This window comes from Colletotrichum fioriniae, assembly GCF_027942845.1.
Source record: "Colletotrichum fioriniae strain IMI 355084 chromosome Unknown scaffold_13, whole genome shotgun sequence".
NCBI lineage: Eukaryota > Fungi > Ascomycota > Sordariomycetes > Glomerellales > Glomerellaceae > Colletotrichum > Colletotrichum fioriniae.
The window spans coordinates 1,214,699-1,240,913 of NW_027076849.1; the positions used below are offsets into that span (position 1 = coordinate 1,214,699).

General features: G+C 51.3%; 4 protein-coding genes and 1 non-coding gene across 5 annotated transcripts; 2 read left to right on the forward strand and 3 right to left on the reverse strand.

Moving 5' to 3' along the window:
* Positions 1 to 2,719: 2,719 nt before the first annotated feature.
* On the reverse strand, positions 2,720 to 4,284 carry N0V96_010068 (uncharacterized protein; the record flags this gene model as incomplete). Its single annotated transcript, XM_065758834.1, has 3 exons — positions 2,720 to 3,483; positions 3,770 to 3,830; positions 4,105 to 4,284. 3 exons carry the CDS (start codon positions 4,282 to 4,284, stop codon positions 2,720 to 2,722), a joined length of 1,005 nt encoding a protein of 334 aa, XP_065612601.1.
* A 4,174-nt stretch (positions 4,285 to 8,458) lies between these two features.
* N0V96_010069 (uncharacterized protein) lies at positions 8,459 to 10,210 on the forward strand (the record flags this gene model as incomplete). The annotated part of the gene is made up of 2 exons (XM_053197444.2): positions 8,459 to 8,566; positions 8,672 to 10,210. The coding sequence occupies 2 exons, from the start codon at positions 8,459 to 8,461 to the stop codon at positions 10,208 to 10,210; spliced, it is 1,647 nt and encodes a 548-aa protein (XP_053045148.2).
* A 6,706-nt stretch (positions 10,211 to 16,916) lies between these two features.
* N0V96_010070 (uncharacterized protein) lies at positions 16,917 to 18,230 on the reverse strand (the record flags this gene model as incomplete). The annotated part of the gene is made up of 1 exon (XM_053197445.1): positions 16,917 to 18,230. One exon carries the CDS (start codon positions 18,228 to 18,230, stop codon positions 16,917 to 16,919), a length of 1,314 nt encoding a protein of 437 aa, XP_053045149.1.
* A 2,558-nt stretch (positions 18,231 to 20,788) lies between these two features.
* On the reverse strand, positions 20,789 to 20,869 carry N0V96_010071. The gene has a single exon. It is a non-coding gene; the product is annotated as a tRNA-Gly (tRNA).
* A 3,797-nt stretch (positions 20,870 to 24,666) lies between these two features.
* Positions 24,667 to 25,155, forward strand: N0V96_010072 (uncharacterized protein; the record flags this gene model as incomplete). The annotated part of the gene is made up of 2 exons (XM_053197446.2): positions 24,667 to 24,791; positions 24,849 to 25,155. 2 exons carry the CDS (start codon positions 24,667 to 24,669, stop codon positions 25,153 to 25,155), a joined length of 432 nt encoding a protein of 143 aa, XP_053045150.1.
* Positions 25,156 to 26,215: the final 1,060 nt, after the last annotated feature.

A 26,215-nucleotide genomic window follows, 5' to 3' on the forward strand; every position in this document is an offset into this window, starting at 1 on the left:
TGTCGGGCTGGCCGATGATATTGGTGCTGATGCTGTAGTTGAGCTGATACAACTTGGTGTGGTTTCTCGCGATACGAAAGACGGAGGGAGACGGTGTAGTATGTCACCACTAGGGTTTATGCAACAGTTGATGGGAATCTTGAGCAAGGTGGGAAAAGCTACCCAGGTTTTTTTCATAGTCTTGAGACTGTCTTTGCCTTATGGGTACTTTACCCCGTACATGATGCAGCAATGTGCAAGAATCGTGATGGTGTGTGTAGGTCAGGATTCGAGTCCAGCCCAAGTTGCACTTTTCTAGCCCCCGCCTCGTTGGGGAGGGTGGTCAGCGGAGAGGGCGTGTTTGGGCCTGGTGTTTTTCATCGGTGCCTGATTATCAGCGCGTATCGGCGCGTGAAGCAAATGTGCAATTGTGTGAAGGTGTGCAAGGTGTAGGGGGTCAGAGGTGGAAGTGTAGATATGGTAGGTTAGGTGAGGCAGATGAGGCAGATGAGGCAGATGAGACACCCCTTCTATTTTGTGAGCCTCTTTTGTGAGGCTGCTTTCGTATGATTGGGTCATGGTCTTGAGCGAGGAGGATGAGGATGAGAAGGAGAATGAGGCTCTGAGGCTGGCTTGTAGAATGGATCCAGATAGCGGGATGTAGCCTTGGAAGTCAATCTGCCCTTTTGATAGGTCACCCTAACTGGTTGTGCGTTTCCTTTCCTCAAATCTTATGGCTCTGGTTCGCCTTGGTATGGGTACGATAGATGAAGTGGCTGACGGAGGAATCATGAAGGCAGACTCAAGACTTGCCGGACGAGGCAGCGATAGCTATCGAAGAGGTATTGACTCTCAAGGTGCAGCGTGACTGAGTAGAAGAATCTACCCAACTGCGAGTTCTTGTTTCCTGGCCCAACGCGTTGCTTATTCACGTACTTCTTGCCTCCCCAGCGTGACTTTATAAACCCACCCTTTGTCCAAATGAGTAGGGGGGTCATTCTTCTCGTGGCGCATTTGCTCTGTCCATGTGATGCTGGTGAGCCTCTTGGAAGCTCCCTTACTATGTATAGTATGACGAGGGGGTAATGTAAGGAGGTTGGCTAGTTATAAAGTAATGGCTTCATAGAGTCTCTCGGGTCTAGATGGATATTCTGACTCGTATACCAATGTGAGAGTACTTGGAGTTAGGAAACCTCTTTGCTTAAGGGTTTTATTATATATTATTACGAGAGCGCCTCGGTCTTAAGCACTAGCATTATCGATACGTTGCGAAATATAATCTACTCCTGTCCGAATAGGACATTCGCTCTAATTACACGGCGTAGTTTAACTCTCCTAAAGCCCTTTCTAATACCTTTATAAAGCTACTATTCGGTCTAGACTAGGAGGCTAGGTAAATAAGAGTAACATGCTCGTCCTAATAGTCGCCCTACTAATACTAGTCCTTAGTTTTCTATATAACAAATAAGAGGGTTTGTGCTATGGGGACGATATAAGTATATTATAACAACGGAGCTTCTAACTACCTAGGTCCTAAAAAGATAGATATAGCACAGGGAGTCTCTTGGATCTTAGTGTGTATTCGGGCTCGTATACGAGTATGATGATACCTAGGCTTGAGAGACATCCTTTGGAAATCAGCAGTTGTGGTACGTGATAATATAGATATGGATAGGTATCAAGCGTTGCCAGACACCAACGTTGCACATCTGTGGAACACATCTCGCAACATGATCTGCCTGAATGCACAACTGCGGGGCAGAGGGCAAATTCATGCTCAAGCTGGCGAGGCTTCCTATCCGAGGGGTCTGTGGCAGGATATTTATAGTGTTACGGCAAAGACGATTGACGAGGCAAGACCTCTCCGAGCACAGGTAAAGGCCTCCGAGACCAAGAGGCAGTCTGGCGGGACTGAATCGCTCAATATCATATTGATGTCGACATGTGCAAAGTATTCTGGATCTCAGTAGTGATCGTCATTTCTTCACTGGCTTCTGCTTCGAGTGCCTCATTCTTGGCTTTCCATATCCCGCCACGGACGGTCACAACCGGCGATGGTGGGTAACGGTTTCCGGTTACATCTTCTGAATGCGACGAACACGAAGAAAGCTCAGCGTTGACATTCTCTTAGAATCCTATCCCTATCGCGTTGGCGAAGATGAGGAGTACTACATGCGGCTCATCTTCATCCTCGAACGCCTGACGAGGTTTGAAAGTTCCCTGCCCGGTATGAGGCAGTCTTGAGAAGAAGGCAGCCTACACGCGAACCCACAGCACATATGTCGAAAAGAAGGAAAGAGAAGTAACGACAAACTCTGAAATGGCGTTCTTGAACCATAGCCGGGCGATAGAAAGAGGGCGCGTAAACTCAGCAATGTCGAAAAGGCCATCCGTTATGCCACGAATGATGGGCGTCAAGGTCACCGAATAGTCGCATAATGGAGTGTAACCAAGGGCTCGAGGCTACCGAGAGCAGGGAGGCAGATATTCAAAGGGCTAATCTGTTCCAGATGCCTGCTGCAATGCTTGCATCCTCTTTTGGCAGCGGTTCACGCAGGCTACATGGGTCTATGTCGAACAAGAGTGCATACCTTCACCGATATGCAAACACCATGCGGGCGCCTCGTCAACAATCAAAGCTGCCCCGCCGTCTGCCTCATCGCCAATACAACGCTGGCATCACAGCCTCATTGCTTGCCAAACTAGGGTATTTGTCTGCCTCCTTTTTTCATTGAGGCCCTCAATCCGCATACACAACCCGCGGCATACCATCACGACCCCACTCCCACACCGGCAAATCCAGGTCCACGACGATAGGCTTGTTGACCGTCTTGCCTCCGACGTGGGGATAACTCTTCGCCATGATGGCACAATTAACGACGCACGTCTCCCGCCGGCCGAGGCGTCCGGCGAGTGCGGCGACTTCGGTACGGGGTGATGTTGGATCGCCAGCGAGGCCGCGGGTGCCGAGGCCCAGCTCTGCGGCGGTTTCTGACGTCGTTCCGGGGATGGCCGGAGACGGAGATGGACCGAATGCTATCCTCCCCACATCCTTGTCGGATGGACTCCTCTCCGGATGCGAGCCGTCGTTACGGAGAGCGTTCCCCCCCTTCATTGACAAATTCACGAGGGACTGCTTGTTCCCCTGCCCGGGATCACTCCAGCTCTCAACACCTTCCTCTCTAAACGCCGAGCCGCCGCATCCGAGGTCCCAACGCACCCTCTCGACGCCGCGTCCTTCGTGAACGTGTCCGCAGACCGCAAGCCGCGGACGGACTCGCCACAAGGCCCGTCTCAGGGCCTCGCATCCCGCTGCGCGCTGGGCGCGTGATTCGTCGCAGTGGGTGTGCGGCGGGGTATGCGTCACGACGACGTCCGCTTCGAGCGGGATATCGTCCCAGAGCGTGGGTAGATTGCTCGCCGCGGCGCCGAGGCTGCCGTGCTGAGGGGCATCGTAGCCGAATGCCCAGAGGCCGTTGCGCGGCGAGTAGGGTGATGCAAAGACTGTGAAGGAGGTGTGTGGTCCTGAGGGGGAAGAGAGGCGGATTGTTGCTGTCTCGTGGGTGAGGTAGGTTATTGAGGGCGAGCTTGTGAGAAGGGCTTTGCAGTCTTGAGGGGATTGTGGTGTTTGGTTGTGGAAGTTGGATCCGTGTTGGGCGTAGAAGTCTGAGTCTAGGTGATGTCATGGTTCCCTGGGCGGCCGTTTGGTCAGTATTCTGACGTGAAGGGGTGAAGCGTGTATATCTGTCAAGGTGAAGAAGTTTGAGGGGGGGACCAACATTGCGCGTACCTGCAACGACGATTTTGGTCTCAAAGTCTGCTTTCTCGAGCCATTGGACTGCCCTCGATAACTGGCGATGGCGTCAGTTACATGCTCCATCCAGGCACACAAGGTACACCAAGACGTAAGCAGACGCCACTCGGCGAGTCCATATTTTGTTTATCCTGTTGCCACGATGAACCCAGACACTACTGAAGAGTAGCTCATCTCTCCCCGAGCGCCTCCCACATGACTCCCGAACGGGTAAGTACCTGAGTCGACAACTGGGGACTTGCTTCTTCTCTCTTTCTCTCCCCATAGAATTATAAAAAAAAAAAAAAAAAGGGCACGAATGGGGCACGTACCTCGGAATAGCTGCCCTGGTTGGTCAAGTCCCCCGCGTGGATCAGCACGTCGCCCTTTGGCAACTTGACGGTAGTGTTATGGGTGTCGGAGATGCAGACGAACCGGGTCCTCCGCAGGACCGGCTGGCGTTGCGCTCGCGGCTGCGGCTGCGGGTAGCCAGAGGTGCCGGCGTGGTCCATGATCCCGGCTTTGTTGGAGGGGCCAGTCATGGACCGGGGGCCGTGCTTGGGCGGGCTGTGAGAGGTGGGTAGCGGCCGGCAGATGATGGGGCCGATGGAGAGTTCGGACTGCGTGTCGTTGGTATAATTTGATATTCGATAGACGAGGGTGCGGTGGTACCAGGGCAAATTAGGGGGGGAAGGACGGCAATAGGGCTCTGAAGAGGGATAAGGAGTCAATCTGTGCAGATGATGAAGGCCAAGGTATCCGTATGTTTGTGATGTACGGATATTCAAGGACAGTGTGAAGCGAGTATAAACACACGTGAGAGGATAGGAGGCCAAGAAAGACGGTCTGTCTCCATGAATCGGAATGAGGATGTTTGTGCGTAGTGCTTCACTTGAAACAGGCCGGGATAATTCAAGAGCACGAAAAGGCAGCCCGGCACCGGATCGCGCAGGCCGTGCGTTCCGCCTTCCTCCAATCTGTGTTCGTAGCCCGGGATTCCTTCCAGTACCATGGGATTTCTAGAGCTTGAAAGCCGTTGCCTTGTAAATGATGTGCTTCTTAGAGAATTTTTCCTCAGCGAGCCACTTCGTTCGGAAATTATCAGGGAAGGACGATCTGGAAATTCGGGATCCCCTGTAGTTTCAAAGCCAAGGTGCAGAAGAGAAAGCGACGATAGATGAGATCATGAGCCTGGTCGTTCTTCTAGAAGGAAAAAAATAGGGGAGGGTTTTAATGTGTGGAATGGATGAACGTCCGTTCGGTGTGGCCGCTCTGTGTCATTTCATGGATGACGGACCAAAAGTGAGGTGAGATTGATTGATGCCTTCAAATGTTCAAAGGCCAAGGTACGTAGTCGTAGAGTGTGTGTAATTGGCTGGAGAGATGGGAAATCATCGTGTGTGGGGCCGGTGAGATACTTGGGTACTTCCCATCTCCGTCATGCGAGATCCCAGGAGAAACGAAGCGCCGCCATTGGCCATACCGGCGGTGAAGGGATCTCGTTTGACTCGCATCCCTAGTTGCACCCAGTTGGTGACCTTTTTTTTTTTTTTTCGAATTTGTGAGGTGAGGTTGATTGTGAATTCAGAGAGGTAGGCTTGCTGTCGTAGAAGAAGAAAAGGTCAGCGGTCGGTATCATGCGAATGGTCAGATGGAGAGACAAAACGGTCTGCATGCGAGGGCGGAAAAAAGAAAGCAGAGTTTCCAAAATGGGGGTTTGGAGACGGGCACATGCGCAGTCACAGTCTCAGGCACAGATACGAAAAAGAAGAGAAGGCATCAATCAGCCACCTTCTCTCTCTCTCTCTCTCTCTCTCTCGTGATGATATTGGTACCTACCAATTCCAGCGGCGGGAGAAGGACTGAAGAGGCAGATGACTGAGAGATTACGTTCTCACTCCAGATTCCCCAAGGAGAAAATGAGCGAGAACTTGAAGTTGAGAAATTGAGAAGCAAGAGGCACAGCACACAGACCGTTGAGATTCCTGGTTGGCGGTTTCTGGGATTGATTGCCTGGGCCAGGGCCGCCAGGAGGCGCAAATGACCAGTGCCGGGGTGGTCTTTGGCCTCGAGGGTCTAGAATGGTGCCGGCACAGTGCGCTTTCTTCGTAGGTCGACTTACATAAGCAGGGAATCGGGGCACAACTTGTTCTCGCCTGAGGTTTTGGTTTTGTTCACGCATATATCCCCAAACACAATTCCACCTGCTGGGCTGGCATCATCAACGTTGAACAAACTCTTCCTCCAGAATGACGACGACGTTGATGTAAATAAACAAACTCAGCAAAGGTCCGATCTCGCTGACGGCCCGACGGGTACTGCGTATGGGTGACGTTGAATTTGGGTCCTGGTTAGCTGAGCTGATCTGGATGGGATGAGCCTGGATTGACAGATGACGATGTCTGGCTTATCACTTATGCTAAGCATATCCGCCATTCCAAACGATGCAAGTGCCCGCGGCTGGCTGGCATTCCAACGGGACCAAACCCACGTTCCATTCCAAGCATTGCTGTGCAACACACCCCGTTCCCGGCCGTTCGACCCCATCGTTCTTCAACGGTCCCAACTCCACCGCAATTACGAGGAGCTCACTGTGTTGAAAGATGAGGGGTCACCCTCCTTTTCTTTCCATGCATACGGAGTACATTGCTTGCGGCTCCGTTGTGGGAATCGGCCGTCAATATCGATTTTGACGACGGGAATAACCTCAGTATGTTGAACCAAGGGAGAACAGCAAGAGTCTAGTCTAAGAGTAAAGCTGTCCGAGCGCAATTGATGCACTGACAGCACTGCATCCCTTCCATCCACCTGTATGGAGTCTGGGAGCATGCGCCTGCAGCCTGTCTGCCACTCACCTGTCGGTGTTGCAGCACCTTTTGACGGTTTGACCTCCCGTCATGTTTCTCCCAGACACCCAGACTCCTCCCTCTGAATCAACGCCATGCCATTGACACCTTTCTTTGTCTGGTCTGCGGTGCAGCGTCAGTGTCACACGAACAACATGTGGGCCGTTGCACGGTTGCACGGGACCTCTCTACATGTCTGGATAGACGTCTGGCATCCGTCATTGGTCCTCTGGAGGCATAGAGGCGCAGACGTCTTGCATTCGCGCGTCTGTCTGTCGGGAGGAAGAAACACACCGGTGACAAGCGCATCCAGCGGTCGTTGTTGTTCTTTGTCATTGTTCTCCAATGAGGCGCGGCAAAGCAGCAATCGCAATAGGTATCCGTAAGGTAGCTAGCTAGCTACTTTAGGTACCTTATGTATTCGTATGTGAGCCAAGGTACTTTGTGTACATGGATATGTAGGCAGCTGCTCGCCCCCTCTTCCTTCCCCTCATTCACAAACCGTTTATCGAATGACGAGAGTGACATCTTTCTTGCTGACTACCTGATACTTTCCGAACCAGCCTTTCAGTCCGAGCATATCCGTCATTTTCTGCAGAAACATTTGGGGGAACCCAAAGGTAAATGCACAGTTGGGACGAAGATTGCCAGATGCAACTCTACTCCCGGTAGCATATCTTGTTAATCTTATCCGTAATATGATACCAGTTTTTCCCCCTCTCTCCCTCTACTCATTCTTAACAGAAAAAACCCCTCCAATATCTCACGGCCTGCATTGGGCCAGAACTCTTCCCCCCTTTCTTATTCGCTGCCTTCAGCCACTTCTTGTTTTTTTTTTCTTCCTATCAGCGACCGCGGCTCCCCGAAAGAGGGAATCCCACGCCTTGCACTTGTGGGTCTTTCTGCTCCTGGATTGCGCTGGGGTCTGACCAACCAACCTCCACAGACCCAGAAGCGCTAGTCTCTTACTGGACTAGTGTCATCAGCCAGGAAAAATACGTACTGCCGCAATTGGGGAGAACGTCAAAACTCTGGCACTGCCTTGCGCACTGTGCTTTCTGTGTGCGACTGTGCGGCCTTCCTCCACTCCTCTCCTCTCTCTCATCCACTTCATTCACTCCCCCCCGTCTTTGTCCATTGTCTCGCTTTTTGTGTCTCTTTTCCCTCCTGTTGCGTTGCTCTGCACTCTGGCACTGTGGAATCCACGCTGAGAGCGGCCACCAGCAGAGACAGAGAGAGGAGACTGGACGCCATACATACCAAACAGCTCCTGTCAAACCACTACCGCCTCCTCCCACCACCGCACTCGCCGCTGCGAATGGCTTCCCGCTGAAAGGCCCTCTCCTCTATACTATTTCCCCCATTTCGATTCGACAGCCCTTTTACCACGTACCACCTTCGTTGTTCCTTCTCCCGACCCCGTCCTCCGGTCGCTACATCCCGCCTTGACGCTATCTCTACTCGCTTTCCTTTGTTTCGACACACACACACACCAGGCGACCCTGACCCTGATCGTCTTGCCCAGACCTTTTCTTACCGTCGCGCTTCGTGAGCGCCTCCTAATAATCCGCTTTGCCGGAAGAGCTACCACCACGCTAGACGCAAAGCCGGCGACCCAATCCCAATCTCCCGCTCCCGTCCAACAGCACCGCCAGCTCCAGCTTCACTTCTTCACTGCCATTGTTGCAGCATCGCCATCCCATCTCGTCGTTCAAGGCCCGATACACATCACGCACATCACGAGACCTGCCTTGCTGCTGGACCCGACGACGAACTCTTCCCAGCCCACATACACCCAGAGTCTGGAGGTTGCTGGCGCTCCAGCTCTCCAGACCACGCGATGGCCGCCATGTCCGCCGCGTCAGCGACGGCCAACACAATCACGCCCCCGAGCAGCAGCCATGGAAACGGAGGTGCATGGAATAATTACGCAACGGCAGATACAGAGGTAAGATAGCTACGGTCCCGGCGACATGGCATTTTTTCGCAATGATCTATGCAATTGGCCTTGGCCAGGCTGCTTGCGAGTAAATATGCTGACAAGGTCTCGCAGAACCTTCAAAACAAAAGGTCTTTGGATAGAACCGAACAAAACAGCCGGCCACCCCTATCGCAAAACGGCAGCTCGGCGAACACTTACGAATACGGCTTCGAGCCTCTGCCTCCCCCACGAAAGAAGGCCTCCAATGACAACATATCTCTGACAAAAAGCACAAGATCATGGGACAGGACAAACCGGCGTGACCATGACACGTCGAAATCGGGCAACTTTGCGGACGATGTGTTTGGGGGGAAACCTGGGTCTGACGAGAAGCGGTCAACAAACGACATACCCGTCTCTGACGACGACAAGTGGATTCACCGGGACAAGCTGGCTAAGATTGAGAGTCAGGAGCTCCAAGCTGCAGGCATTGTCTTGCCGAGGGCGCGTGCGAGCAGCAAACCACGCAGAGGCCGTAGCGAGGAGAAGCTCAACGGTAGCTCCAGGAGGACCACGTCCGCCCCGCCAGACGACGAAATACCTCTGCCAAGGTCTAGGAAAAGTTCGATTTCGCCAGAGAGCAGAGTCCCAGAAGAGATTTTGCCGGACATGGATTTGCCCTCCTGGGATCTTCGGCGGCCCGAGGAAATCGCTGTCGAAGGAGATGACGCCTACTGGACTTCCATTAGTGACAAGAACAAGAGCGGCTCCAAGATTCCCGTCGCCAAGGCTAGCCCGGCCCCCATCCCCGAGTATTACTTGGAGAGGAATGCGCCGTCTGGACGAAGGCGAAGCGGCGGTAGCGAGCTCGAGACGATAGCCTACCCGAAACCGAGGCCGAGGAGCGGTAGCGCCAACACGCTCGGCGCAACGTCAACGTTAGCACCCGCAAAGCGCAACAACACCGACATCTCTCCCCGAAAAGGCAGCGGCACCTCCAGCACCACCAGGAAGACCTCGACTCAGGTCAAGGGTGGTGGCAAGACCAAGACACGTGGTGGCAAGGATTCTACGAGCAGCATATCTGGGAACAGACCGACGACGCGATCTGGCGACCTGTCCCCCGGCGTCAAGAAACCAGAGGGTGACCCGCCATGGATGGTCGGATCCTACCGTCCTGACCCTCGTCTGCCGCCTGATCAACAACTACTCCCGACGGTCGCCAAGCGTCTGCAGCAGGAGCAATGGGAAAGAGAGGGCAAATATGGCAGCATCTACGACAAGGAATTCCGTCCACTCACGGCAGACGGTCTCCTCAAGCCACCCGAAGCTGGATCAAGCACTACACCCCCCGAGGAAGAGAAGCAGGAGCAAGACGAGTGGCCGCTCAGAGGTGACGCTCCCAAAAGCCCCACGGCGCAGAGCCCCACGTCGCCGAGCATCAAGCAGACCAACTCGTACTCGACCATGCCCAAAATCTCCGATAAACCCCAGACCAGCCCGCTGCCGAGCCCTCGTGGCCCACTGAGTCCGACCATGCAACCCCAGCAGCCCGCCGAGACCCAGACCGTCGTCCGCGTACCTGAACAACCTTCTGCTGCGGCCAACATGTCCATGGGCGGCGAAAAGAAGAAGAAGAGTGGAGGCTGCGGCTGCTGTCTCGTCATGTGAGCGGCCGCTGCCATCTGCCCAGCCCTCACTCGACTTCGCCATCCACTCTCGTATATCCCGTGTCTGCATCACACCAACATACCCCCTTTTCAACCGCGAGGCGAGCCTCCAACGACGTTACGAGTCTCTTAATTCTATTCACAGCATCGGCCGATCAATTAGATGTATTTATCGAAATATTCCCATCAGACAACTGCATTGTCTTTCGGAGACAATGCACTTGAGAGCAGCACCGCGGTCCAAGTTTTTCTTTGTTACCCTACCGAGCGTCCTCCCGCAGTTTCTCGACTCAGCGACAACCGTATCCCCGATCCGACGTGTGCGTCAGTTGATAGTTGTGGAGGTTCTGTGGAAGACGCGCCGAGTGACGGGGATTCGGTGTTTTGGAAGCTGTACTGCGAACCAGAACGGAGAGGAGCTTGTTTATTTGAACATCCAAACATTCCTGGATTGTGTTCCGGCAGAGCCGTGGTTCACATTCAAAAATCGAAAGGCGGTTGAGGAGGCTGGGGTGTCTTATCCTCATCCTCACTCATCAAGACTTGCCCCAATATTATTCCCCCCGGTTATCACAAATGTATAATCGCTAGCGATTGCACCCAGAAAAATTGTCAACTTTTTTGAACATTCACATATACTTTGCTCATGCTGAGCTCCATTTTCATTTTTCCCTTTTTTGCGTAATGTGTTTTCTTCTTCCCATGTCGCCAGGCGTTTTTTGCTGTTGAATTTTCTCCATGCCTGGCGTTTGCTTCTTTTCCAGATCGGGGGAGTTTTGGGCATCCGTGTTTGTTGCTGGTTTGTGTTGAGATTGATCATCTCGCCAAGGGGGAGAGAGAGATGAGGGCGAGTGAGAAGAAGGGGTTTTTTGATGAGGGAGATGGCGATGTCAAGCATGGTTGAGAACGTCGTGTCGCGATGGAGGTGAGGTCTGAAGGAGGGACGGATTCGATGGAGGAAGGGCAAGATGGAGAGAGGGGGTCGGGGGTCAAGAGAGGAGCAGGCATGAGGGGAAGGGAGGCGTAGGCATCGGTGCGGATTTATATATAATTGATACCCCATCCACGTTCCGCCGGTGGCCGAGGCGCGGTTGAGGCCGAGGAGGGGAGAGTTGGAGGAGTGTTTTGCTTCGTTTGAGTTTTGAGCTGGTGGTATTGGACATGGTGTTCCAGAAAAGGAGAGAGGTGCGAAGTAGAGAGATAGGGGGAGCGTACTTGAAGATTAAGCCTTTATCAGCCATGTTTTGGACTCGTGGTATTAGTATCGGCTAGTGGGTTGCTGCTCCTACCGAAAAGTGAAGTATCGGGAATTTTGTGAAGAGAAGGAGGGGGGATGCGGGAGCACGGCGGGAGCACAGCGGGAGAGACGGGGATAGTGGACCTTGGACCTCTCGTCACTGTCCAGACTAGAACAGCGCACCGCTTGATTGATATCAATTTCAACTTTATCAGAGTATCTGGTTTTCCAAGTTCTGACCGGCATGGTTATCCGGGCAGACGCAGCTTCATATTTGATCTATCCTTGACCTTACGGGGCGCCTGCTGCGTTCGTCGGGGAATGGAGACAAGGGTAACAATGTAGCCTTTCCGGGAGGCAAGAGGGACAATGGGAGGTAGAAGGAAGCTCCACATGGGGCTCGCCTTGGGCTCTGAAGTGATTCCTCCGAAGTATAGTATGTATTACATTCATGGTAGACTCTCCTTACCATGGTGGTACCTTCCTCTCTCTCGAAGAGTTACCGCCGAATCCAGTTCTTGATTCAAACCTCGAGGCGTATAAAAGGGACAGCTCTCTGCGCCGGTCTGCTTAGCTCTTTTCCTTGAGCAGGACAACCTGCAGCTTCTGTTGAGGAAGCAACATGATGGAATGACTTAATTGCAGCTTGGAGTGTGCGGCGGATGGTATGTTTCGATCCCATTTCGCGATGAAGCTTCCCTTACGCAGAGACATAGTGGAAAGAAGCGGAGATCATACTGCTGCTCATTCTTGATAGGCTGCCCTTTGAGTGGCTTCATGGAAGAATACATAGAAGGCGGTGAGGCGTGGTGGCTACCCTTGACTGTTTGCTGTTGAGTGGTGCGTAATTGCTTAGGTTCCCGTGATGTGAGGGGGTCTCGACGCCGTCATCGGTAACTGAATGGTCGAGTACCTGCGCAACAATGCTTGGTTCCTTGTGCAAGCACATCACATCGAACCCATGCGCCTGTTGTTCAAGAGGTCTACTTTAGTAGAGTATAAATCAATTTAAAGCGTAGGTAATTCCCTCTCAAGCGGGCCGAGGGAGAAAATAGGGGGCTTTCCTTAAGTCTCGAGCTAGAGAGAAGGTCAACCGGCCACACAGGATAGTTCGTCGGTTAAGATATCTGTTACAAGCTGTTCAACCACTTTGAATCACATCGTTCTTGACAAATGTCTTTCAGAAATAGGATATCCAAATTACACGTCTCCTCATTCGAAATATGGTCCTATAGTGTGCTACCCGTTTGGACGGGGGAAATCAGTCTTGATTACATATCATGCTATCTCTGATTCCGTTCTCTGCATCATAGACTAATAACAATTGTCTCTTGTAAACGAGGATCAAACCTAGCTTTGGGGATCCATCAACCCAAACACCACTCTCGATCATCATAGAAGGAACACCGGCAACTGCTAACCACTCACCCGCGTGGCAGCAAAACTATCCGCGAGCCTCCGTGTAGTCATGCTCCCCATTGAAAAAACGCTGACCATCCTGGCTTCTACCCCTGAGTAAGATCCATCTCCCTGGGGGCATCCTCTACAACGCCGGACACGCCGTATGTAGTCTCGCGTGAGGGAGTTTCATCCGTCTAATCCTCGGCGACCACAATCCGGCTCCCTATGAGCTGAACTTGAACCCCTTTCGCGAGTTCTTGCAAGGCATCCACAGGCTGGAGACCCCCACCCGCCGCAAAGCGGCAGTCTGGACCGAGAGCGACAAGGGTACCCAACGATGAGCTTTTGAGGTCTCTATACTTTGAGTCTGTGCCTCCCGTATAGTAAATGATGGTGATAACAAGAAACAGCGCTGCAGCCGCAATCTCGGCTGCGAGTAATATCACCCAAGGCCATGTTATGTTGACGTATGTGGCCATTGTTGTTGCCCACCCGGGAACATTGAACACGCCTTTCGTCCATTGATCGTAGGGTCGTTTCATTCGGAGTCTACCTCCCAGATCAGCTGCCGCATAATAGAATAAGCAAGCTGGGAGCAATCAGGTCTCGACTTACGAAGCAGATAATAAGGTGGCAGCGTTTTTATAAATATTCTCGAGGCAAAGGCTTCGACGCTCAGTGTTCGGTATGTTGGATCGTGAGAACAACACTGAGGTGTGAAGCGTAGTTATAAATTGAGAACCTTTGGTATAAAGTGGAAGAAATCCGTTGGCAGCTGGAGACATGGTAACAAAACCAAGACCCGCGAAGTAAGTCCTCAATAACTGGGAGATCAGTTCCATCGCGTGGTAACTCGCACTGAAGTCTTCAGTTCCAGTTTGAAGAGGCTTGGCTGGAAGAGTTCCACTTCGTGTCGGGCTTTTGAGGCTAAGGATTTCATTCCATCGGTTCGGCCTAGTCATGCATGCATACGAGTCGTTTCGAACCAATGATGGGCATTCCATATCGATAAACGCTTGGTCATCTTCGTCACCGGGCTCGGTAAACGTGTCGTGAATGAGGGTACGTTCCTTACCTAGCTGAACTGTAGTGGTATAAGATTGCACACACAGAGGGAAGAAAAATTCGACGGCCTCATGCTCAATACTGTGGACGTGAGTCCATGCCTCCTTCCATGTCAAGTTGGGACTTTTGTCTCTAGACCTCCACCAGGTCTTGTCAACCTCGGTCAGTATTGGCGTAGTGTAAATCAGAAAGAATGATGCGATTCTTGCTCGAAGAAGAGCTGGACTGTCCTGGAATGCAAAGGTGTGGTTGCCGTTCAGTATATCTGTGAACAATGCTGCTTTGCTTTGATGGTCGAATTCAAAGCCACCAGGGAGCGAAAGCTTCCAAACGCTGCTATTTGGAAGAATTCTGTCGGCTAATACGGGGGTTTCTGTCATACTTCCGTCTTCGAACTTCTCAACTTTCAGAAAAGATGTTATGTTTGCCATCTTCACACAGACCCCAAGGGATCGATATGAATCGAACGTGCAGTTGCCTGTTGAACAAAATGTTGCGTTAGTGTCGACATCAGCAAAAGGTAACGTTTTCTCAAAGTTCTCATGATCTAGGATGAAAGTTTGGTAGCCACCGAAACGGATTGCTAACTCGAGTTTATCTCTGGGGTACATGAGATCTCGGACGACTCGCGTAGTAGCTTGGCTTTCTGTTGCTTCCTTCGCGACGGGCATTTCTTTCAGTGAGTACTTGATAGACAATTGTGTGACTGGCGATGTCAGAGCACTGATCGCGGTGAGGAGCGCTCCGAGAACCACAAAATGCCGGAATCGGAATCGCCAGAGTAGTATCAAGGAGCCCCAGGCTCCTCGGCTTGCTTGATCTATCACTTCGAAATCATAGAGGGGTCGAGATACACCATTTGCGTTGAACCAGGCCCATTGCGACTGGCTGATGCAGGCACAGACGGGTACCATGAAAGCAGCCTTCGCTAAGGTGGTGAACAATGCGAGAAACGAGTTCAGTGTAGCCTCGAGCGGCCAGTTTGGTTGCACTTGCGAATCATATTTGAGGAGTACGACAATGATGACTTGATATTTCGAAATCAGTAATCGGAACTTCTCATCGGGCATTACATGTACTTACCAGCTAAGAGAAGCGTACTAATTGCGATGCAGGATATCTCGAGAGCCCATACTTTCCAGGTCGGCTTTAAGGTCTCAGAGGCTCTCTTGGTTTCATCGAGCCTTTCGGCACTGGCAGTCATAAGTTGCTGGCTTTCTTCAGGTCCTCCTGGAGTCTGTTGAGCACTAGTACAAGTGGTGACACTGGTGGGGGTTCTTCGGATCCCCGCGCTCGGGACCGAGAGATCTTCATGTTGGTTCGAGTCGGGATTGATGCTGCAAGTTGCTTGAGGCGAGTTCGGGCTTGTCTCGCTCGCCGTGATCTCGGCTTCGGGACTCAACATTGTGAATTCATGAGTTCCGGTGGCAGAGGTTGGGTGAGATACTGAAGGTGGGGTTTGCGGACGAGGCGATGCCGGCCGGTTCACCTCACTTGTGCTCTGCGGAGAACACTGGTTGGAGGAAACCATCGGAACTCGCTGCTGAAAATGAGCGTCCGGAAACGTAGCTTGATATGATTCTTCATTGGCCTCCATAACTGATGAGAAGATACAATGCAGGACTATGAATCGTGCTTCAGGTGGAAGAGGGAATCAGTTTGCGGGCCATCGAATCCTCTGCGAGAATGCAGACTATTTAAGTGTTGAATATTCATTGTGGATTCAACTCTCAAGCCTGAAGAAGATGGGAGGTGTGACACTCAGAATTCCACGTCAGTACATAGATCGCGTCCATAAATATTGAAATGTTCTAGTCAGTAGGTGTAAGTTTGGCTTCTTTGACGTCGTTCGTGCGCTGCTGACACGGCTATTCGGTAACACCAACCTCGGCTTATGGTAGCGCCAGTCTCGGAATGCCTCTATGAAGAGGCGAAAGATCTACCTGGCGTAAAGTCACTGGCAATGGAACTTGGTTACATCTCCAGCTGATTCGTGTTACTACTACATGCAGTGTTCTCTGCAGACTTGCGCACGACTTTGGCTCGCTTCTTTTGACCGTTAACGTCTTGACAACCGGATCAGTGTTCCGTTAAACATGACGCGGTCACGCAAAGGTGCCTAAGCTCACACACATTTTGACGTGGACACTGCGCAAATTATGTGGTGTCAAGGAAGCCAAGGCCGCCTTGTCGTTTTATTCATAGATCAGGATAGTGAGGTCACAGATCATGAGACTTTCATAGATCGCAGTAACAGGACTTCATTAATTACATTGTACGGAAGAGCTGAATAGACTCTTGGAAGCGCGGCAAACTAAAGAGGCATCTGTCATTGAATACAAGACATAGCTAGACACTGGTTTACTAATACAGTACAAGGCTCCAAACAGACCAGCGATCGTTTTTCCAATATTGACTAACTAGACGAGCTTGGCTTCACATTGTAGCTCCTGGCGAACTGAAATAGTTATGAGACCTAGCTTTAGGCAATAAGTCGAAATATTGCAAACATCATTTGGGTGTAATGTTACACCTGATAGATTCCAACAAAAGTCCTCAATAGTTCATTTTTAGTGCAGCAAACTGATATAAAGTATTGCCTGAGTTAGATGTACTATGCAAGCTATTCCACAGGGCCACCGCTGCCTTCAACGAAAGGCGCTACTCCATCTTCTGGCGTCAAAGACAGCTTTTTCTATGAATCCATCGATCTAAAACCCTCGACGAAGATGTAGCCGTGTAAGTCAGCAGTACTGGTCAGATAACCAGATTTCGGCAATCAAGAATAGGGATATCGTATTGTATTAGGTGGCTATCTGTTGGACATACTCCAGCTATCTCAACTTCTTCGCCACTGTCAGCAAGCTCTCTCATTCTGCGGTACTAACATCCTTTTTCGTGAGCTCAGTCAAAAAAGCCAATGCTACCCCGAATTTACAAAAGAAATCCTCCACAAGTAATTGGCTCGTAAACGTGGTCGAATCCTCAGATACAAATTCCAAACTCACTCCTTCTGGTTCAAAACAGAAGCATGCACCACGGTAGGACTTGTCTGAATAAGCGTACCAACAGTAACATGCGGCCAGCTGAGCCCAGCAAAGTCCAGCGTGACATTCTGCGTGTACTGGAGCTGGGTGTACTCCACGCTCACCGTCTTTGCCTGCGGGATCGGGAAGTGGACCTCAAAGACGGGCACCTCATCACCCTCGCGGAGGGGCAGCGGCGAGAAGTGCTTGCACCGCTGGTGCTCCGAGGGTCCCTTCCACGGCTCGAGGTGGATCTTTGTGCGAACGGTGGAGATCCAGTACTGGGCCTCCATGCGGGTGGCGTTTGCGTTGGCGCGGCTGGGAAGTTCGAGGGCTTGTTGGCCGTCGCCGACAAGGAAGCCGATGTTGGAGGTGCCGCCGCCGAGGTTAGTTCCCTCGGGCTTGGTTGTGATCTTGTAGGAAGTGTTCTCAAGGATGTTCTTGCCCTTGTTGGCCAGCTCCAGGACGACGTTGGGGTTGTCGATCATGTCCTGAGTGATTGTATGGGCTTGCGTGAACTTGTGGAGGTCTTGCGGGAGGCGGAAGGTGGCAGGGTCTTTTGCATTTTGGCTGGGAAAGAGGATTCTATCGCCGCCGCCGACCGGGAAGGGCTTGATGTCGACTTTGGGAATGAATGGTGCTCCCACGCTGAAGGATGGCTCCGAGAAGCACTGGGCGTTGATGGTGGTGCCGTGCGGGATGGAAGCCATGCGAGCAAGGGATGTCTTGAGCTTGGGTATACTGGTAGCGGGAACGTGCATCCAGAGGCCGGGCTCGAAGTGAATGACGGGAGGTTTCAGCTCCGGCTCCGTGATATCATGAATGGTCTGGGTGTAAGGAACGCCGTTGAGTTCGATGTCCTCCTGCTTCAGCAGTCCGCGGTTGGGCACATCGCCCAGACCGGGAGCAAAAACTTGGCTCTCGTGCGTGATGTTGAGTTGGAGGATGTTATCCGGGATGAAGGGCGGCTTCAACACGGGAGTGACGTGCAATACAGTAGGAGAGGTGGTGCTGTGAGGGCGGAAGATGGTATTGAAGCCCCTGCCGGTGAAGGTGCGGTTCTCCAGCTTCTTCAGGATTCCCAACGGCGGGGCTGGTGCTGCTGGCGTTGCTTGTTGAATGATGTTGGCATGGGTCGTATCCGGAGTGCCGTTGTTGTGGGCGTTGGCGAGGTACGGGCAGCCGCCACGGCCGTTGGAGTTGTGGTCGCTTTGTGGCTGGAGGACGGTGGCTCCGAAGGAGTTGGCCTCTGGGACGCTAATAGAGGCGGAGGTGGTGATTGGGAGACCCATGACTGCAAATGTGCTTTGGAATGTTTGGTCCTTCAAAGTAACGGATGAAGGTGAGCTGTGTGGTGAGATGGATGAGGGATGATGTTGAGAAGAAGGGATCTTTAAGTAGTTTTTTCCTGATACTATCGATGGCATCTGAATGAAGGTAAATGGAAGCACAAGTTACACGAGCAACAGATAGGCAGAATTCCGCAAGCGCAGATACGGGCTGACTGTTGATGGCTTCAGTTGGGGAGCTGAAGTGTGAATAAGACACGTCGAACGCCACAGCCTGTAAGCTCGAAAGTATCATCTGAGTGGCATCAGCCGCATTCGAAGCTGACAGTGAGGCGTTCTTTACTTCCGCTTCTCTGCTTTTGTAAGTTGTGTGGCACTCCAATCCGCTCGCCGCCTTCATTCCGGCAAATAAAGATGAGACGCTGTAGCCTATCTCTTCACTGTGAGGTCCAGCAGGGATCATACGCCACCTTCTAGGCAGTTGGAGTTCCTAGCGACCCTATCGTGCGAATAATGCATCGATTCTAGAAAAGACGATTGAGAGTTTTCGAGTGTCTCATATCCTGTTCTAGGCCTTAGGAGGTTGCGGCTGAAGCTCAGCGGGCACGCGTCGGTCCGCTTCCGGAACGTTGAAGCCTGCAACCAAGCCGCATCGGCAGTCTGAGAAATGGAAGTCCCTGAATCTCTCGTGATGAAATTCCTGATCTTGCGAAGCCAAGGTCCCTTGGATTCCTCATTGGAGATGCCGGCTGGTGCTCTTGGGTCACAATGGCACATACTTACTTTTGGGGGTACGTTGTAAGGAGTTCTTACGTTCACCGGGGACTGAGGTCACGGGAAAGGGCGAAGGAGTCTTACATGCAGGTACAACTTATAGCCTACTTCAATCTAGCACATGTGCGTTTCCGAGGGGACCCCCCAATCACTTCTCCTCCTCCTCATCAGCTGGAATCCAAATGTCTCTAGCTTTTGGAAATCCTACACATCTGATTGGCCATAGTCCGCATGCTACCTTTCCTATGCCATGTGCTAATCTGACGGCACCTAGAGGAAACGTGGAAATCCCCCACCCGGGTACGACGGTCTAGATACCCTGGTCTTGGACTATGGCATGCAAGCTGTCGGACCGCCTCACGCCAGCCACTGCAACCGGAGGGTTCCGCGGCCTCGCCCAGGGTCATGTCTCAGCCCTTTGCCAAATAGGCTGACTGCCACTCAGCCCGGTGGTGCCGAACGTTCCACCGCACCCGGGAAAAACGATGGCGGGGTGAAATTGCCATGAGTTGCACATGGTGTTCAGTTGCGTTGTGCGGCGGGCAACGGGGCGAGGTTTCGGTGAAGAATGTGTGGCATCAGGGACTTTTCCCGTGGTGCTTTGTGGGTGGAAACGACAGCAGTAGAGCGTTCTTTTACCTTGAATCAGTACGTGTTCTGACTTCCTAATATTTGAGGTATAGTAAACTTGTGTTTAAACTACGTGTGAAAAACGATACATACCTTAGGGCAGGAGGCGTGCCGTTTAGGTGCTCCTTCCCGTCCCCTGCTTTCCTGCCTCAGATAAGGTCTGACAGATTCACTTGGTAGGAATACGTGACAGATGCGTCACTGAATTATCGTAGTATTGGCAGCCACAGGAATTATAGGCAGTCTGTTCCCTTCCCGTTCTAACAAAAAATATCGGGCCTGGTGACCGAATGGTGAAAGCCGTGAAGTGCTGACTATGTGCGTGATTCTCCGTACTCTTCAGGACTCCTGCGTTCAATTCTCGATTGGCTCCTGTTGTTTTTGCCCTTTTATTATTCACTAAATAGTATTTGTTCGTCGCGTGTTGTCTATTGCTCGGTATTGGCAATGCACACATTCGGTCTCGCCGTATAATGCACTCTATAAACAAGATAGTCATAAGCTTCTAACTGCCGCCTTCTAGTCCTCAACCGCAGCTAGGCCTTCTTTGTGATGAAGCGACTTTGACCAAATGTGATTGGCGCCTGGAAATACTTGGTATGGACGTGTCGCGAAGACGCAACGAAAGAACCTCGCTGCACAGGGTGAGGATAGAGCTCAGGGGGATTGATCTGGGCCATGCCGGGGCCCCAGCCCCTGAAGTCCACTAGGTCCCAAAAGCCTTGGAATAACATAATTTCAAGATGAAAACTAATTCTTGCTGAGAAGAGATGTCAATTTGGGTCTTGTCAATATTTTCCGGAAGCCTCACGATCTACTTTGATTCTTGATGGTTGGACTCGCCCAGTGTGTTGAACTCAGCGGATGACCACCAGACTTCCGTTGAAGCCCTTAGTATCAAACAAAACCTGACTAGGGAAGCTTTTCCGATTTTGCTTGCTGAGATGAGATCTAATGAGAGTGGCTGACACCTAGAGGACGCAGGCAACGTAGTACGAAATTGCAATGTCTATATATAAGGACGTCACTCAACTTTCCCACATAGAGCAATATCATCAAGTCAACTGACAGAATTAACTAAAAAGAAAGAGCGCATGATGCTTCCCAACTCAGTGGGACATCCCACAGGCAGCAGAACACAGCAAAAAGCAAAAGACTGCGTCGAGGGGGAATCGAACCCCCGGCTCCCCGACGCTGCTTGATGGCAACGGAGAATTTTACCACTAAACCATCGACGCTGGGTGCTGATGCTTCGAGTTGACGACTCGGATGCTGGTTGGGGACGAGAATGGGACTCAAGTTGGGAAGCGGGTGGGTAGGTGCCGTTGTGTGTGTTCGTGGGTTAAGATTGTGGAGGATGAGGGTTCACGATGTCCACTCATTCCACTTTTACCTTCATAAGACTCAAATGATGCTGGCCCCACCCAAAAAAGAAAAAAAGAAAAAAAGGGCGGGGTTGTTCAAACTCGAGGACCTTTCGAGGTCTTGTGCATTGTAATCATGTGTGGTTTTAGCATCATGCCTCTTCGCTGCGACTACCGAGGCATCAGCGGACGGAAAGGGACACGGTGGAATTCCACCAGCTTGCAACAAGCTCGTTGAAAGTTGAAGAAACTTTGATTGAGCGAATCACTTCATTGCGGAAATCAGGCGCAGTTACAGCGATGACAAGTCATATCGATCCAACAATCGTAGCTGCCCGGTCGTAAACTGTACCGACCTATGAGCACAAGCTTCTAGCGTCTCTGAAGAAGGCGTCTACCACCACAGACAAGGTACTGACAAGTTGGCGTCGCATATTCTTACTACGTCGTAACTCGTGACACCTGTATTGGTGTGCTCTGTGACAATTCTGACTGAAGCAGGGGTTCCGGCAGTACGCCCATTGATTTGAGACAATGAGGCTCAAATTCAACTCAAGCTCGAGATCAGTGGCCAGTACAACGTCATCAACTGGCCCGGCTGACCTTACATGTAGCGATCTCAGCTTGCCGCTTAACTGTGACATCACTGCAGGATGACTTATTGGGTGTCGCGTCGGAGAGGAAACTTCGTGAGAACTCGCTTGTAGATTAACAGCCACCTCATCTTGGCATATTACTCCAGCTAACGGTTGTGGTGATTCGTTGTGTGCGAGTACCATTTGTGTCGCTGGATCTAACATAGTTGTTTGTTTGGAAATACCTGACTAGCCAACTTGAAGGTGCGACTTGCTAGCTCGAAGGTCGTAAGCTGGGACCTGAAGTCCCCACGCAAAGAATGGAATATCATAGTCTTGTAATCATAGGTCGCATAATCTTTTCATCAATAGAACTGTTGTAGGATTACTCACTCTGTAAAGCTAAACTCTCTACAATTGTCTGGGACAGGACCTGAGAAGCTGAGATCAGCAGTCAGCCGTCAGCTGATAGACCCTTCAACCGACAAGGGCTGTCTGAGCTCGATCTCATTTTCGCAGCTTGCATTTTAGAGCTACTTGTTCAAATTTCGAAATCGCTCTTTCGTAAAAGCGATGGTAGTTTATAGCAGTGCGAAGGAATTACTGGAATTCAGAAACGCCGAAGCGACAGAGAAAGGACCAGGTTTGCAAGCCGATCTTTGAGGACAATCTGATATTGGCGCATGATAAATCTTAAATGAAGAGACGGAGAGACCAGTAATTGCCTCGATAGAGGTATGTAGAGAACCATAATGCAGAACTAAAGAAATGATGATAAAGAAACCCTTGAGGGTACCGACACTCCAAGATCTTCATTCTTCATATTGGGAGCGATTCTTCACGTTCCAAGCTCCCTACAAGGCTGGAGCAACGTCAGGGAGACCCTCGCTGAGACCGTTGTGTTGGAGAAGATGACCGCGCAGCATATCAAACAAGTGCTCGGAAGAGTCGTAGATGTAAGAAAAGGGACAATGGCGGTGGCATAGATTGGCGTGACTCGTGTGCTGTGGATAATTAACTGGCTTCAAGGTGAAGCCTCGCTGCCCGCGGGGAACTCAAAATCGACTATTCTTACAGAGTGTGAATGATGTACTTTCAAGGTGAATTTTCAGGCTCCAGCTGAGCCCCTTTCATAATTTCTTATTTTTAGAATTCCTCGCCTTCGAGGACACCTGCCAGTATCTTGAGGCTTGCAGATCAAAACGTTTTCGCAGAAGCTCGCGCCCCTCCCTCAAGCACTCGACCGGCGCGGACCCAAATGTACGCTACGCTCTCGCTGCTCCACGCCTTGATCCTAAGTTCGGTTAGAGGGGAACCCTGAAATCGAGGAAGTGGCGTCGCGGGCCGCGCCAAAGCCGCATTAGACCTTTCCCCGAATACCCCGGCGCCCCGAACGGGGAGCTGAGTCTTGCCAGATTCGGATACGAAGTCGACATCGACGTCATGAACGTGCCTTTCAGAGACGTTGGTCGGGCTCAATTCCCCCGGCGACTCAACCAACGTTACGTTACCTTGTTTTTAGCGTTCAGAGACCGAGAATTGCTTCAACGTACTAACTTTCTTTTCTCCCTTGGAAACAGAAATTAGCCGCGAAGCCGACATAGGCGAGGTCTATCGTGTCACTATGCCATTAGCGATGTCTCATCGCCCATTGCCACGGCCCCTTGACACAAGTGGTGGATCTCGTATAGACCCAGTGGACCAGCGTCCGCAGACTGGCGAGGAAGAGAATCGGTGAAGGTCTCACCGCCACGAGATACTGAGCAGAATAACCTGTTGAGAACCTGTGAATGCAAATGGAAAAGTCTATTAAGCCCAACGGGTTCTAGTCACGATTTATCGGGGCCCCCTTCAAACCAGTTGACAAACGGCAGAACGTTGCGTCTCTTTCGCTTCCCGGCTTCCAGCAGAATTGAAGACGATAAAAACCCTCTCGGACTTGAGGCTCATAATGCTCTTCCGATTTCAAGCTCTGTGAGTTGTCAGTCAGTAAACATAAACAGAGACAACAAATCATAATCTCAAGAGAGTCCACGCTCAGGATTTCAGCGGAGCAACAAGTCATGCATAGAAGGCGACCCCTGCCATCGACATGCCAACGCTTCAAGCTTGGCAGGGAGAGTGGGGTCTGCCAACTGCACGCTGCGCGCAGGGAAATCGGCTTTGGCCCGGTTCATCTGAGCCGCGGGAAGAAGCTTGGCGTGCGTAAGGCTCGCTCAACCTTCTGGGCTGAAAAAGAAGCCTCCGGGGAGCTAGTTTTCTCCGAGGTTGGGGGAGTGATGATCGCGCGACAGGGGTGACTTTGTCTGCAAGTTGCCCAAAATAGATAGATTAAAAGTTGACAATCGTCCCATCATGTGCCTTGAGGCGGGGAAAGTTGTGGGATGGTCCAATCAAAAGGCTATGCGTACGAGCGTTCGTCTAATCATACAACATGAGCTGCCAAACCTAGAGCCCGTCATTAGGGGGGGCTTTTCTGGATCTGTTGTGGACATGCGGTAGTTTAAGGCTGGGGTTCTCTTGAGGTAATTCTAGGTATGCCCGCAATTGAAGTTGGGAAGCCCCTTTCCCATGTTATGCCATGATCAACATTTGCAGTGATTGTTGTATTGGAGATGCTGCATGTTATGGTAAGGAGGCGCGGCCGATGTATTTCATTATGCGCGCTCTCGCCGTCAAAATTTCCTATTTTGCGCATGGCAGGAAACTGTAAATTGGAAAGGGCTATTGTTGAGTGATTGGAGTTGAACTTTTCCGTTGTTTATTTTGCATAATAGACGTCATATAGGGGTTGGAGGCTATGACGTTTCACCTCAAGACTAATTCGGGAGTCGGGTCAAATACGAGTTCGGCAGTACCGGGGTCCACCGATCGCCGTTGGCGATCGTCATTGCCCCGGTGGATAGCCTCCCGACTCCTCGTATTATCCAAGATCCAGTTGCAATCAAACTAATATATAAGGTTGACAACTTCGCAAACTATCATGTTCCCTTCGATCTGTATCACACACAATCAACTCATCTAATCACAACCTCAACCAACTCACAAACAACCCCTTCTTTAATCACCAACCAAACACCAAAAACAACCTTCAAAATGCAGTTCGCCACTCTCCTCGCTTCCGCCTCCGTCGCCGCCGCTGCTGCCATCAGCAAGCGTGACGTTACCTTCAAGGTCTCCAACTTCGGTGCCGACTGCATCCCCCACAGCACCCAGTGCTCGTAAGTCTTTGGAAACAAATCTACAACATCGTCCTACACATACTAACAACGTTCTAGTTACGGATTCACCGTCATCCAGCCCGGCACCATGGAGACCACCGGTGTCAACTGCACCGCCCTCGTCGCCGGCAACACTGACGGCACTCTCCCCGATGTTAAGGAGGGCACCTGCACTCTCTCCTCCCGCACCTTCGACGTCGTCCGCAGTGCCGAGGGTCTCACTCTCACCGTCACCCAGCCGGTTACCCCTAGCAGCAACCAGTCTGGGTCTCACCTTCTCCCCAACTCCGACTTCGAGATCTCCAACCAGCCCAACGCTGTTGTCCAGCACTACACTGGTGCCCGCTCTTTCGATCTCGAGTAAATGTTTCGCCTTGTTCGATTTCATCAAAGGACACGCTAGCGAGGATGGACGTGTCTTACACATAGCATTGGGTGGATGGCAAAAGATTGTACAACACATGTTTCGATAGAGTGAAAAGATACCATCATAGAATTCAACCATATAAAATCATCTACTCAAACCATCTGGGCCTTCGGCCAAGTAACCATCATGCTATCCTTTAATGCCATCACTTTCCCTGAGCTCTACCATGGCAGCCTCTCGACCTGTCCGAAGTCTAGTAATCCTATGTTGAGCTGCGTACCGGTATGTAGAAGAAGGAAGTAGGTCTGCGTAAGCCCAAAAGTTTCCTCCGGTGGTTGTAGTAGATAGAGGCTGTTTGCGCGGCCCATTCCTTTTCTGCCGTGTATACTTCAACACAGTGGAACTTGATCATTTTTTTGGATAATACTTTCGGGTCACTCCTGCCAGCAAGAGACTAGGACGACTCAGGTGCGAACATGGAGCAGACTAGGATGTTTGATGGACTTCAGTCCCATTAAAACGATGTAGATACGGCAATTACAGCACCGGCCTAGCCTCTAATAAGATGGAATGTGCGAACTTACAAGAACGATCTCTACTTGTGCAACTGATGTTTTAGGCATAATTCGTCTCAGTACCCTTTATCAGAACATTGGAGGCCTGCGTGCATTCGCAGCCTAGAACGTTGCTTAGGTCTAGTCAAGTCACCCAGGCACTCAGGGTAAGGGCTGCCTCTCAAAACCGATCGGCTTGTCACAGACGAGGGACTACTGTTGACTAAATTCTTGAGTAGAAAAGATAAGAAAGAGTGCGTCTCCAACAGATGCCAAGAGGGGCTGGGAATGACCTTTTGGCTGCAGCCACAGTCTGACATACCGACGGGCACGTCAGGTGCCCCAAGTGATAGGAGGTCAGCATGCACTTGAAGATGCGACAACCATGAAAAGGAAAGTGATTACTCCGTGTGATAGTCTTATTGGCTGGTTAAAATACATGGCCGACGCTGTGGAACGCTGAACTTGGATTGCAGCTCGTCTCACTCACCTTGTTGCATCCA